Here is a 13,594-nt window from a genome sequence, read left to right as displayed (position 1 = left end):
AATAATAACACTTATCTCCCAGGGTTGTTGTGAGGAACAAGTGAGAGATAATAATTGTAAATGCTTAGCATAGTACGTGGAACATGGTAACACTATATGAATGTTAGCCATTATTTTTCTCTATCATGAGAAGTGCGCAGAAAGCCTTTCAATCTGGTCAAGACTTGACAATGCTTTCATTCTATGAATATTGCCTCTAAGAACTAAGATTTACCTCCATACCATAATGAAACATTGGAATAAGACTCTGGTAGGAGGATTAGGGTCTAACCAGATGGAATTCACTAGGAATATGTGTAAATTCCTAAACTTGGCTTCAAAAATTCAACAACCTAAGGATAGGATGAGGGAGATCCAATTGCTGGGAAAAGATGTGCTGGTTTTAATGGATTGAGAATTTAATATATCAACAGCATATTATGGTGGCCAAAAACCCCTGAAAAGTTTATTCCTATACTTCTTTGAATAGTATAATGTTCAGAACACTGTCCTCGGTTCTAGTCAAGTTCCATTTGAAATATTGCATTTCCTTTCTGATAATCCTATTTTAGGAAGGACATTAATAAACTAGAGCCCCTCCAAAGGATAACCAGGATGTCAAGGACACTGGAGTCCATGCTATGTAAGGACCATTCGAAGGGAATAGGATGCTCAATTTGGCCAAACGAAAAATGATGGGAGATGTAATAACTGTTCTGTGTCTGAAGGATTGTCACATAGAAGAAAGATTAGACATTTTGTGCTTAGCCCTAATAGGCATGACTAAGAACAATGGGTAGATAACATAGGGCGGCAGATTTCAACTTAATGTGAGGGAAAACTTCCTGACAATTCAAGTTGTCCCAAAATGAAAATGTTCTGGTAGCTGGAGGTCTTTAAAATGAGGCTGGATGACTGCTTCTTGGGGATGGGGTAGAGGGATTCTTGTTCAGATTAAAATCACAGGAACCTGAGCTGGAAAGGGGCATTTGGGATCATCTGGTCCAAATCCAAATTTGCTGTGCTTGGCACCAGAGGGCAAATGTATAACCAATGAGTGGAAAGTTATATTGTCATGTTTCTTGACAGTAGGGTCTTTGTGTTTATAACCTCAACACCTAGCATGGTGCCTGGCATATTGTTGTTATTCAGTCATTTCAGTTGTTTTATACTCTTTGTGACCCCATTAGGTGTTTTCTTGGCCAAGACACCAGAGTGGTTTGCCATTCTCTTCTCCAGCTCATTTTATAGATGAGGAAACAGAGGAAAATGGGATTAAATGACTTGCCCAAAATCACACAGCTAGATCTAAACACAGGTCTTCCTGACTCCTGGCCCTGTGCTCTATCCACTGTGCTACTTAGCCATGCTGGCCCATAATAAGTGCTTATCACTTGATAGTGAAAAACAAGAGAAGAGGTGAGATTGGCTTCAGGAAATTGCAAGCCTCGTTTAATGACTACAACCTTCTGCCAGAAGCAAAATCCCATCTTTCCAATACCAACATTCTGTTGGTTTCATATGTTAATCAATACATCTAGATCATTCAAGATGCCACAACAGAAATAACCCAATTCAGGGCAGTTAGATGGCTCAGCAGATGGAGCGTCAGATCTGGAGATGGGAGGTCCTGGCTTCAGATCTGATTTCAGATACTTCCTACCTGTGTGATCCTGAGCAAGTCACTTAATTCCAATTGCCTAGCCGTTGCTGCTCTTCTGCCTTGGAACCAATACTTACTATTGATTCAAAGATATAAGGTAAGGGTTAAAAGAAAAAAAATAACCCAATTCAATAACCCTCTGACAATAAATATCACTCAAGGCAGAAACCTGAGAGATGGACTATATACTTGCCAAAGGTGTTTACTACTGTGATGGAGGAGATCCAATGTAAAGTCCAGGCTGAGGAGGGACTTCATATAGATGGTGAAATCCTCCAGGTGCTCCTGTTTGTGGAAGATATTATTGTGATTGAATAAAATCCCAGGATAAAGTAGAACCTAATGATAGAGACCTGCAAGCACTCAAGGTATTTTGGCCTATTCATACACACAGGGAAGGGCAAGTGGATGAAGAATGTTTGGTGCCCCTATGCCAACATACATTTGGATGGATATTCTGAAGAGCAGTGGTTCTTGACTTTTTTCTATCATAGGCCCCTTTGGTAGTCTGGTGAAGCCTCTAAATCTCTTCTCAGAATAATGTTCTAACATCTGAATTAAATGTCGTTTTCATTTTAAATACATGAAATACATAGGATTCCAAAGGAAACCAATTCTATTGAATTGTTTTCAGAAAATTGCAGGGTTCTTTTACTGACTCTAAGCTTTCCCAGAAAATAAAGAACCACTTTTTTTACCAGAAACATTTTATTGATGTTATTATAGGGAACAAGATGTGGAGCACAGATAAATATTACCCAGAGAGCAATGGAGAGGGGCATGGTAGAATAGGCTGTGGTGTATAAACAATGAGGGACTCTGAATGGGAATACAAGATACCATCAAAGAATTGCATGTGATAAGAAGAGAAAGATGAGCTAGTCAAGTGACAAGAAGAAGGGATAGCCAATGGATAGCCATAGTAATTGGTCATTGTTCAGTCATGTCCAACTCTTCATGACTCCATGGACCATATTGTCCATAGGGTTTTTTTGGCAAAGAATCAGGGGTGGTTTGTCATTTCCTTCCCCAGTACGTTAAGGCAAACAGAGGTTAAGTGATTTGCCTAGGATCACAAAGCTAATGTGTCTAAGTCAGGTTTGAACTCAGGTCTTCTGACTCCAGGCATAGTCCTATCCACTGAACTATCTAGCTGCTTCCTAGTTAAAACTCATCTAAGAAATAATAGCTCATATAACAGCTGTGGCCAAGGGGTCTCCTCTTGGCAGTGCAGGGGACTGAGACCAGATGGTGTGTGTGTGTGTGTGTGATGAAAGGGGGACCTGAATCACCCAGAGGAGGATTTAAAAGAATTTAATGACCATCAACCTCAATAGGAAACATGAGGTTTTTCTAAAATATCTCTCATAAATGGTCATCCAGCCTCCACTTTAACACCTCTGCAATGGAGGAACTCGTTACCTCCTTAGAGACAGCTCTTGCTGCTTTGAATAAATGCAGAAGGATTTTCTTTACATTGAATAGATATCTGTCTCCCTGTAACTTCCACCCATTGGTTGCATTTTGCCTTCTGGGTCTGATTCTAATAGTTGCTCATATTTCCATCTTCCCTTTATGACTTGCAAAATACCCATTTGCTCCTTTTGACAGCTCTCTGGGGTAAGAGCTAGAAAAATTATTATCCTCATTTATAAAGACATAGAGGTTCAGAGAAGTCAGTAGACTTTTCTATGGATAATAAGTTTGAGTTGAGTTTTGAATCCTAGTCTCTGCTTATTCCAAATCCAAACAATTTTCTCTCCACACTATATCACTTATTGTGGCAACCTAAACATTCTTTCAAATAACAACCCTTCAAATCCTTGAGCATAGCAATCCTGTCCCTTCCAAGCCTTTTTTCTTCCAGGATAAATAATGCCACTTTCCTCAATCTCTTTTTCTTTTTTTCCTTTTTTTTTTTTAAAGCTCTTACCTTCTGTCTAATACTGTGTGAGGGTGAGGCAATGGAGGTTAAGTGACTTGCCCAGGGTCGCACAGCTAGGAAGTGTCTGAGACCACAATTGAACCAAGACTGCCTGTCTCTAAATCCACTGAGCCACAATGCTGCCCCTCCCCAACCCATTCTTTATGCTGTGATGCTGGGTCTTCATCATCCTTCATCCTCCTCAGGGCATCCTTGATTTTGTTGGTTAATGGCTGGTCTAAAATTTGGCACACTAAATTAGCCATAATCCTCCAGATGGGTCAGACCCAGGCAGAATTCAAGAGGACTCTCATCTCCCCCTTCTGGACACTGTCTCTCAAAGGCTGCCTTTTCTAGCCACATCACAATGCTGACTCTATACTGAACTTATAGTCTCCTGGAATTTCCAGATCTTTCCTGCATAAACTGCTTTTCTAGCCCACTTCCCCCTTCCTGTACAGTTGGTTTTTTGAACCTAATTGTAGGACCTTACATGTATCCTTATTAAAACTCAAGTTGTTACTATAAATCCTTTCCATCTTGTAGAGATTTTGTGGTCATTGATTCTAGCCAATCAAGATATTTGCTTCTTTCCAGCTTCGTGTCATACCAAAATTGACTCCAAGTCACTGCTAAGAATAGGCAACAGAAAAAGGCTAAACAGAGAACTAAATTGAGGCTAAATTGAGAACTCTGCTGGACATTTCCCTCCAGGCTGATATTGATCTGTTAATTTATAGGCTTCTCAGGCCATACTCTTCCCCCGCCTCCCACCCTCCAGGAACCCCCTCCACATATGTATTAACACTAATTCAAGCAAGTTGGGAATAGGACCTGTCTGGTTTTATTTTATTAAAAAAACTTTATTAACATTTTAGAAAAACCAATTTTGGGGTAAGGGGTAAGGGCATGCCCACAGAAAGAAGGAAAGGACAGATAAGAGAGCCAGGATTGTAGGGCACTGATCTCCACTTGAGGTAAGTAGAAGGATTGGGGCCGTGCCTGCGGCTTTGAAGAATCTCCCAGCCTGACAGAGCAGAGGAGGAAATCCTGGTCCCCCCAAATAAAATAAATAAAAAGGGCAGGAGACAGAAAGGCCAGGTTGGGAGTGTAGGGCAGAGAAATCCAGGTAAGCCAATGTTGGGCTGGAAGACAGCTTGTACCTACAGAAACAAGAGAAAGAGTTGAGGAAGGACATAAAAGGCAAATTTGAGCTTCTTCTTCTACCTCACCTCATTATAGTCTGATAGCCCAGAGGAGAACCACCTTGATGGACCTGTGGGATCCTGAGGCAAGGACACTGTAAGGTAGAACTAAGATATCCAGTGTCATAGCCTCTCCTCCGGTGCAAAAATCATCAGGAGCAGTTATTATTTCCACTCTGGTCTAAACAAGGGATGGGAAGAGTTCAGGGGTCCCAAGCCCTCACCATGATGGGGTTAGGATTCACCGCTTCCTCAGTCTCTTCATGAAGCAACAAGTAACAGTGCTAAGGATAGTAATGCCAGTGATCAGGGCAACCCCTGTGCCCACTAGAAGGGGCACAAACAGAGTGTCCAGGGCTGAAAAAGAAGAAAAGAAAGGGGATCAGTGACATCTGCCCCTTCCCCCCACTTTTTGTAGCTTTGATCTTTCTCAAATCCACTCCCCCAATTCCCAGTAAGCCTTCTACCCACAGCAGCCTCTGCCCCCACTGTAATCTCAATATTCAAGTCCACAACAATGAACGGTGGGGAAGGGGGATGTAGATAAAAGCTCTCATTTCTAGAACTTCTCTAAGGTTGAACAAAGTATTTTCCTCACAATAGCCTGGTCGGGTAAAGGGGCAGGAGCTGAAATCCTCGGAGGTTAGAGGAGAAAGGGTGCTGAGGGAGGTCACTCACGGCGTGTGTAGGGGTAGACGGTGATGGCCTCGGAGCGGGCACTGCCTGCTTGGTACCAGCTGTAGTCAGCGTGCTGCACCCAGGCGCTGGGGGCACAGTGGTAGACTCCCTCATCCTGCGGCCCCAGGTCGTGGAGTCTCAGTCGGTGGCTTCGAGGCCCCACCTGCTCCACGCTGACCGCACCCCCCCCTGGCCGGATCCCCAGCTCTGCCACACCGTCCCAGCCCATGCCACCGACCAGCTGGGGAGCGGGTTGGACCAAGCCGGAGTCCCCTGACCACTCCACCCACCAGCTATTGGCCAGCCGTAGTCCTGGGGGTCCCCCTCTCACAGAAATGTTGCAGAACAGCGAGGCTGTCTCTCCCCGGTACACTATGCCCCCTGCCAGCCACGCCACCGCTTCCAGCACCACACCTGTTGGGCACAAGAGCATGAGGTCAGGGTTGCTGGTCAAAGAAATGCAGGAAATTATGGAGCATGAATCTGTCCCTGCTTTATCCTCTTCTGCCTAAGCCAGAGACTTGGACAAGGAGGGAATGGACAGTGGGGCCAGAGGAGGAAGGGAAGGTCTGGGGGCATCCTGCAGAGGTCCCGCTTCCCTCCCCTTCCCTTCCCAGAAAAAGCCTTCTTCTGGCCCTTGTGGATTTTACTCCCGGGCCCTCGCTCTTCTCTCACCTTCTTCCCTCACGTGCACAGGGAGAGGCCGAGAACGAACACTGGCAGCTTCCCGAAGCCGGGCCCCCGGTCCCCGCACGTAGGCTCGGGCCAGGCAACGGTACGTGCCAGCATCCCCGGGCCTCGCTGCCTCCAGCCGCAGGCGGTAGGTAATGGGGGCCACCTTTTCCATGGAAATATGCCGCTCCTCGTATCCGGGACCCAGGCTGCCGATACCCTCCGTGTCCAACTGGGCCACCAAGTGGCCAGGCCCAGGGGCCCCCGCGGGGGCCATCTCCCAGCCCACAGAGTAGGCGGCATGCGGTCCCGGAGGGGGAAGGGCCCCCGAGACGTTACACAGCAGCTCGAAGGGCTCGCCGGGGCCTACCCTCCGCTCGCCAGGGCCCACAACGACGGCCAGCTGGCTGGCTGAAACACACAGCAGGGACAGAGAAGGGAGGGGGCAGAAAAGGGAGAGACCGTGGCCCAGTGTCAGAGCGCAGGATGCGCCGCCCTCCCGATCATGACTTGCGTTTCTTCCCCCAAACTGGGCAGATTTCATCCCCATTCTCCCTCCTCTAAGCGGTGGCGAGGAAAAAGAGGGCAGAACAGACCACATCGCCTTCATCCCCAGCCCCGGGTCACTCTCAATTTCAGCTACCAGCTGCAGGCCCCGGGGGCACCCAAGCCCACTGGCCACGCCCTCCCCCCAGGCCATCAGCGGGTCCCTCTTCCTGCCCAGGTCCTGCTTAGTGCCTACTTGGTGCCTAGAACACTCACCCAAGGTCTGCACATCCACGTGGGCCAGCACTGCCCGCTTTTCCCCAATCTGGGCCCAGCTGCCATCAGGGTCTTGGATCCATTCGGCCGCCGTGCAGTGGTAGGTGCCGGCGTCCTCCGGCTGCGCCCCCCCTAGCACTAGCCGGTACCGTTCGGCGCCTTCCTTGCTCAGCCGCAGCTCCCCGGCCGTCAGTCGCTCGGCATACGGCGCCCCGGCCTCCACCGCCAGGTCAGGCCGAAGGCCCGCCACTTCCTGGAGCGTGGCCCTTCCCACGGGCGCCTCAGGCACTGCACGTCCAAAGGACACCGCCAGGTGCGTGTGCTCCCGCGTGCTCGTACGAGCCACACAGCCCAGGGCCAGTTCTTGGCCCTCTGGCACTAGCAGGCGCGGAGGAGAGGACGGGCCCTGGCGGCCTCGGGGCCCCGGAGGGGCGGCAGACACCTGCAATACGTCCGGGAGGACTGAGAGAGAGAACAGCCAGAATGAGGACGGGGCATGCCGGGGATGCGGAGATCTTATAGATGACACGTGCACACACGTGTATGGCTACAGATGTGGGTGTTTAGGTTTGTTCTGATCTTAAGAGTACCAGCAACGGCGCTCTCCAACCAATGCAGGCAGAGCCCTCCAGGGTGCAGCCTAGGAAACCCCACTCGTCCCACCGGGCCTTTCTGGGGGCTCCCTGGGACTCCCCCACCAGACCAGAAAGGGAAGAGAAGATCAAAGTGACTTCTTTTGGACAGCAGCGTGGTAGGGTGGCCCAGGAGACCAGGCTGAGTTCTAGCCTCAGCTCCGCTTGGCCTGTTTCCTTTTTAATAAATGGTCAGACTCGGTCTTTAAGGTCTGCCTTTAAGGTCCACTGCGGGGTTTTTGATAGACAGAAGGCTCCACCCTCACGTGCCCCAACAGCCCTGCCTGGTACCTCTCAGTTCCACCTTGCCACTGTAGCTGCCCAGGTACCGGGCATCGGTAGAAGGCGTGTAGCATTCGTAGACGCCAGCATCTTGGGTCTGCAGGCGGGATATCCGAAGCACCACGGCATCCCCCTGGAGCCGCTGCACCTGAATATCACCAGATGCCACTCGGGGCCCAAATACGGCATAGGGGAAGCGGGTGTCCCGGGTGCTGATTATGCCCAGCGCTGCCTCAGGAGCCTCGGGGCGGTAAAGGAACCACTCGAAGTCCTGCTGGGAGGGGCCCTCGTAGTGGCTGACGTTGCAGGAGATGGAGATGGCCGTGCCCGCCACGCGGTACAGGGGTCCTTCAGGAACCAGCACCTCTCGGGCACCACACACGCCTGCGGGGAACATGGGGACGTCAGGGACGACAGGGCCGGTCTGAAAGACTAGTGACCTGCGGGGTGAGAGCAGGGGAGCCAGCGAGCCTTCATGGGGAGTGAAAGAAGTAGAGCAGAAGAGACTCGGGCTGGGAGGCTATTGTTCCCTGCTTCCTTCTTCCCAGCTCCCTCTGCTCTGCTTATCCCTCAACCTACCCCTCTGGGGATGGCACAGTAAGGGGGGATCCCCAAAATGGGAGCAGGCATTCCCTCTGCCCCTCTGGGTATGGCATGATGAGGGGGGTATCCCCAGGATGGTCCTCGCCTCTATCCCACTGACCCAAGCTGTCCCTCTGCCCCTCCAAGGAGGGCACGCTGGGAGGGGGGGATCCCCAGGATGGGAGCAGGCATCCCCTTGCCTCTATCCCATTGACCCAGGCTGCCCCTCAAGGATGGGACATGAGAGTGGGGTGGGATCCCCAAGATGGGAGCAGGCATCCCCTCTGCCCCTCTGGGGATGGCACAATGAGGGGGGGATCCCCAGGATGGGAGCCTCTGTCCCACTGACCCGGGCTGCCCCTCAAGGATGGGACATAAGAGAAGGTCTCCTTCAGAAGGGCCCATTGTCTCAGCTGCTCCCGTCAGGAGGGCTGGGCCACCTGGGGCCATGGAACAATGGAGCCAGTGGCCCCGAGCTGGGCAGCGCCTGGACGCAGATGGAGTCATTTCTGCTCTTGAGACAATGCGCCATCCCCAACGACACCCCTCTCCAGCTGCGGACGGTGAGCTCACTGACTTCTCCACCTCCAGACAGATACCCCTGCAGCTGAGGCCGCCCGTGCCAAAGCCTGCCCCCAGGAGAGCCATCACGCCATCTTCCCCTCCCATAGAATCTTGACATCTCTCCCCCCGGCCTCTGCCAGCCTCCCAGACTTGTCTTACAGCTGCTCTGGGCCCCTTCTGTCTCCCAGGGGCCCAAACAATAGAGCCTGGCTTGCAGAGTGATTTGCATCTCATTTACATAATCATTTCATGTCAACATTCATGTCAGCTTTCTCCTTTCCCCCTCCCTAAAATTCTCCTAGGCTGGGCACCCCCCCACAGAGAAGGCCAAGGAGGGATCCCCACAGATTGCTCAACCCCACTCCCCCACCCCCAGGACATTCCTAGTGGAGCTGTGCTTTGGATCAGCTCCCTTTCCTTATTTCTTCCTGGTGCCTTCGCTTCTAAGGCAGTCTCACTTCCCAACAGTTCTCAGCCTTTACAGTTAAATCAGTTTACATGCACTTTCTCATTGTACCCTTAGAACTATCCTGTGGAAAAGGTTTCGTGATCCCCATTTTGCAGGTGAAGAAACTGGGGCTTAGAGAATTTAAGGAATTTTCCCAAGACTAGTAAGTGGATAGATTACAGGGCTTAGAATCAGGAAGACTAGGGGGCAGCTGGGTGGTTCAGTGGATGGAGAGGCAGGCTTAGAAGTCCAAGGTTCAAATCTGGCCTCAGATACTTCCTAACAGTGTGACCCTGGGCAAGTCACTTGACCTCCACTGCCTAGCCCTTACCACCCTTCTGCCTTGGAACCAATCCACAGTATTGATACCAAGACAGAAGGTAAGGGTTTCAAAAAAAAAAAAAAAGTCAGAAAGGCCCAACTTCCTGGGCTCAAATGCAGTCTCAGATCCTTTCTAACTGTGTGACCCTAGGCAAGTCACTTCACCCTGTTTGCCTCCATTTCCTCATCTGCAAAATTAGCTGGAGAAGGAAACAGCAAACCATTCCAGTATCTTTGCCAAAAAAACCCTAATTGGAGACACAAAGAATTAGTCCACGACTGAAAACGACTGAGCAACAAAAAGTAAGTGGTAGAATGGGGCAATTAATTATTTTTCCACTTTATCCTGCTGTTTCTATTACATAACAACTCAATACTTAACTAATTCTATAAGCATAAGCAAATCACCCCTCCTCTTTAAGTCTCAATTTTCTCATTTGTAGAATATAAAATTTAAGTGAGATTATTTCTGAAGTTCCTTCTTGTTCTAGAATTTTATGAGTCTGTGAGTCAGAAGGGCCCAGCCTCCAGCTGGTTTCATAACCAGGGAGGCAATAGAGACCAAACCACTATCATATTCAACTGCTTCAGATTTGGTCCTCTGTTTATACTTGGGGCTCTTCCCATCCCCAAAATTCTGTACTTTCATTCTGCTACTCCAAGAGCCCCAAAGAAAACACCTCCTCATCTCTGGAAATAACCACTCTAAGGCCTACCCCAGCCTAGTTCCTGCCCTTCCTCCCACACTCCTTTTCTCCCCCACCCCCACCCAAAAAAAAAAAAAACCCTTAGGACTCCTGCCTGAACATTGTACTGCCAACTGGGAAAAGCAGGCTATGTACTAAGCAACCAGTTCCTGTGGGTCCCTACTTCCCCCACTGCTCAGCCCCAGGGACAGGTGGAGAAAAAAGACATCCTCCATGATCCACTCAGGAGTCCACTCAGCCCACCTGAGGGTAACCTACAGGAGTTTAGAGTTATCATGAAGCATCAGCAGAATTCTGACCTAAAATAGATGACTAGGACAACTACTGACATCCTACCACTCCTGAAATAAGTCCTAGAAAATGGGATAGGGCATCGGTTTTCCTAAAGTTAGAATATAATTGAATCCTACTATAGTCTTATTTCTCCTGACTCCCACCTCCTCCAGGAAGCCCTCTTGTGCATGCCAAACAAACCTTAACTGGCTATTGACTGGCATCCTATCTTCCTGCACATAATTCCCACAGCATCCCTTCAACAGTGTTTGGCATAGGAAGGCCCAAGGCCCACATATCCCATCGGCACCAGTTAGCTCCCCTAACTCACTGCAAGACCAGGAGTAAGTAGTGCTTAGAGATTCTAGGATTAAAGACTCCACAGAGACCTGGGATGATACTATCAGACAGACTGACCCACATCCCTCCTTGCCAGCACATTCTGAGCCCCAGTAAGACGGGTTGTGCTACTAAGAAAGTCCCCACAACTGCCCATAACCTAGCCCCCAAAATGCCATTATTAATGGAGAGGACAAATGGCTCAGGAAGGGAAATAAGCCATGATAGTGCTGTGGGGAGATGTGGAAGTGGTGAGAGAGAGAGAAGGGGTGAAGAACCTGAAGAAAGTTGGGAGAAAGTAAGAGGCTTGGGATGGAGGAGGAGGGCAGGAAGAAGAGACTGGGGGCTGGAATGGAGGACCAAGCAGAGCCAAGTCTAGAAAGCTGGGACCCAAAAAGGGAGCAGAAACACTGAACCCAGAATGGGGAAAAAAGAGCCAGAGGGGTCACTGTCCCTGAGGAAACAGTCTTTGGGTGAAGTCTAGGGGGCAATTAGGGGAAACTTCAAAGATTCTGGGCAGAGTCAGCCCCTAGGCCTTCTGCCAACGCTCGGGCAATTAGGAGGGCGGGCACTGCCCACGCCTAAGCCAGGCACAGAATGCTTCGGTGCTCCTAGGGTCTGGCTATCTGCACCCTAGAGCATGACATCCTAGAGACTGGCCATGGCGTTATAGAGCGGTGGGGTAGCCCCCTTCAGTAGCTCCTCAACCAAACAGCTGGAGAGGAGGAGCTAGGAGTTAGGAAATCCCTTTCCCTCCCACTACACCCGCTTCCTAATCGGCTCAGCTGGAGGCCACGGAAGCCAGATGAGCACAGTCCTGCGCGCACCCATGCCAGGGTCTGGAGGAGCCCTGGGGGCAGGCAGTGAGGGCGGGAGGCCCAGAGCAGCCGGGGCTGAAACGACCTCCCATCCCCGCGAGGCCGAGGATGCCCAGATCTCTGCCAAGGTTGCCAGCCCTGCCCAAGCGCAGGAAAGGGGACGGGGCAAGGTTCAGGTGGGAGGGAAATAAGTCGGACGGACAGGACGTGGGGCAGGAAGGGCACGGGGAGATCCGCGGCAAATGTTTCTTACCGAGCATTAGCAGCAGCAGCAGCAGCAGTAGCAGCCGTCGCCGGAGCGTGCGGCTGGGGGCTCCCATGCTGCGCGCTGCAGAATCCGGGGAGGATCCAGGGGGTGGCTCGGACTCTGGGGGGCCAAGGGCTCTGGGGGCGCATGCCCGGCTGGAGAAAGTGAGGTGCACCAAGCGGGAGACGCCGCGTTCCCTCCTTCCTCTTCCTCCCCCTCCTCCTCCCCCCGCTTTCCCACTCTCCCTCCCTCCCGGCTTCAGGGCCTGGCCGCCAACAGGACTCCGCCCAGGCCCCTCCCCTGCTCCGCCTCTCCTCTCTCTTTCTCCTGGAGCGAGTGGCTGGCCATTCTCTGGTCCTTCTGATTCCCAGTTTCCTGGCCCCGAAGTCCCACTCGTACTCTCCTTCCCCTCCAGCTTGCCCAAAGGCCCCGCTGGTCCCCTAACTTCCGGAGAGGGGCGAACCCTTTGCGAGGGAAGTAGAGCAAAGTGTCGCAAGCGTGGGGTTGGGGCCAGCTTGGAGTCCAGCTGTTTCCTGCTGGGCCTTGGGGCCTTCCCAGCTGACTGGAAGGACCGCGGTGGGGTGAGGGCTAGGGCCAGGGGAATCTGGGGAAAGTGAATGAGCAGACCCAGGGAGAAATTTGAGGGCTCACTCAAATCCTCTAGGAAGAAGGAAAGCCCCCTGCTTTTGGTCTCTATTGCTGCTAGGAAAAAAGGGGGGGAGGAGACAGAAATTTCTCTGATGGGAATTTAGTGTAGGTCTGAGAACTGCGTCGGGGAGGGACTGGAAGGTGCTGCCTCAAGGCCAGGCTGGGTGAGAGATCTATCTAGGTCCCTTCATGTTTGGCATGCGTGATTCATAGAATCATAGGATTTAGAAGCCAAAGAGACACACCATAGATGTCTGCTAATTCAACCCCTCATGGCACTGAAAAGGACACTGCGGCTCTGAGCTGGGCAGTGACTTGTTCAAGGTCACCTACTTAGCAAGGAATAGAGCTAGCACTCAAACGGCCTCAGACCCTTGCACTCCCAGGCCAGTGGTATGGGAGGTCTGGTATTCTTCAACACTCCACTCTAGTGCCTGCTTCCTCAGGAAGCCTTTCCTAGCCCCCTAGCTTCTAGGCTCCTTCTCCCCAAATGATCTTGGATTCCTTTTGTATCTATTCTGAAAATGCTGTTGTGTACAGTTTGTTTTTTTTTCACCTTCATTAGAATGTAATCTCCTTGAAAACAGGAACTGTTTTGCTTTTTTTTTTTTTTTTTTTTTTTTTTTTTTTTTTGTGAGCACATTAGCTGGCACATACTGAAAGATCAATAAATGTTGATTCACTGGTTCCTTGTTTCTTCTCCCTAATATTTGCCTGGCCCCTTATCATTCTCATCGATGAGAGGTCCAGAGGCAGATGGCTCCTGCTCTAAGCACAAAGGGACTCATAGAGGGTACAGATGAGAAGGAAGGTACAGACAGTTTCTACCCCTACAAAGCTAATGCTCACA

The 13,594-nt window shown here is 50.6% G+C and overlaps 1 protein-coding gene across 1 annotated transcript; it reads right to left on the bottom strand.

Annotated features, from left to right (window-relative positions):
• Nucleotides 1-4,393: 4,393 nt before the first annotated feature.
• Nucleotides 4,394-12,294, bottom strand: IGSF8 (immunoglobulin superfamily member 8). The gene is made up of 7 exons (XM_044675804.1): nt 12,103-12,294; nt 7,807-8,181; nt 6,884-7,345; nt 6,125-6,532; nt 5,450-5,863; nt 4,996-5,128; nt 4,394-4,729 (listed from the first exon to the last, which is right to left on the bottom strand). The coding sequence occupies exons 1-6, from the start codon at nt 12,167-12,169 to the stop codon at nt 5,013-5,015; spliced, it is 1,842 nt and encodes a 613-aa protein (XP_044531739.1). The 5' UTR covers nt 12,170-12,294; the 3' UTR covers nt 4,394-4,729; nt 4,996-5,012.
• Between the last annotated feature and the right edge of the window lie 1,300 nt (nt 12,295-13,594).

The sequence above is a fragment of the Gracilinanus agilis genome, chromosome 4 (genome assembly GCF_016433145.1).
Source record: "Gracilinanus agilis isolate LMUSP501 chromosome 4, AgileGrace, whole genome shotgun sequence".
NCBI lineage: Eukaryota > Metazoa > Chordata > Mammalia > Didelphimorphia > Didelphidae > Gracilinanus > Gracilinanus agilis.
The sequence above is the reverse complement of the archived record's forward strand: the minus strand, read 5'-3'. Positions and strand labels throughout refer to the sequence as shown.

What these genes read in the sequence shown, in the direction of transcription:
- IGSF8 (XM_044675804.1), bottom strand. Translation starts at nt 12,169, where the DNA reads ATGGGAGCCCCCAGCCGCACGCTCCGGCGACGGCTGCTACTGCTGCTG. An exon ending in TGTGCACGTGAGGGAAGAAG is followed by an intron (nt 5,864 to 6,124) that starts GTGAGAGAAGAG and finishes TGTGCCCAACAG; the next exon opens with GTGTGGTGCTGGAAGCGGTG. An exon ending in CGTCTACCCCTACACACGCC is followed by an intron (nt 5,129 to 5,449) that starts GTGAGTGACCTC and finishes CTTCTTTTTCAG; the next exon opens with CCCTGGACACTCTGTTTGTG.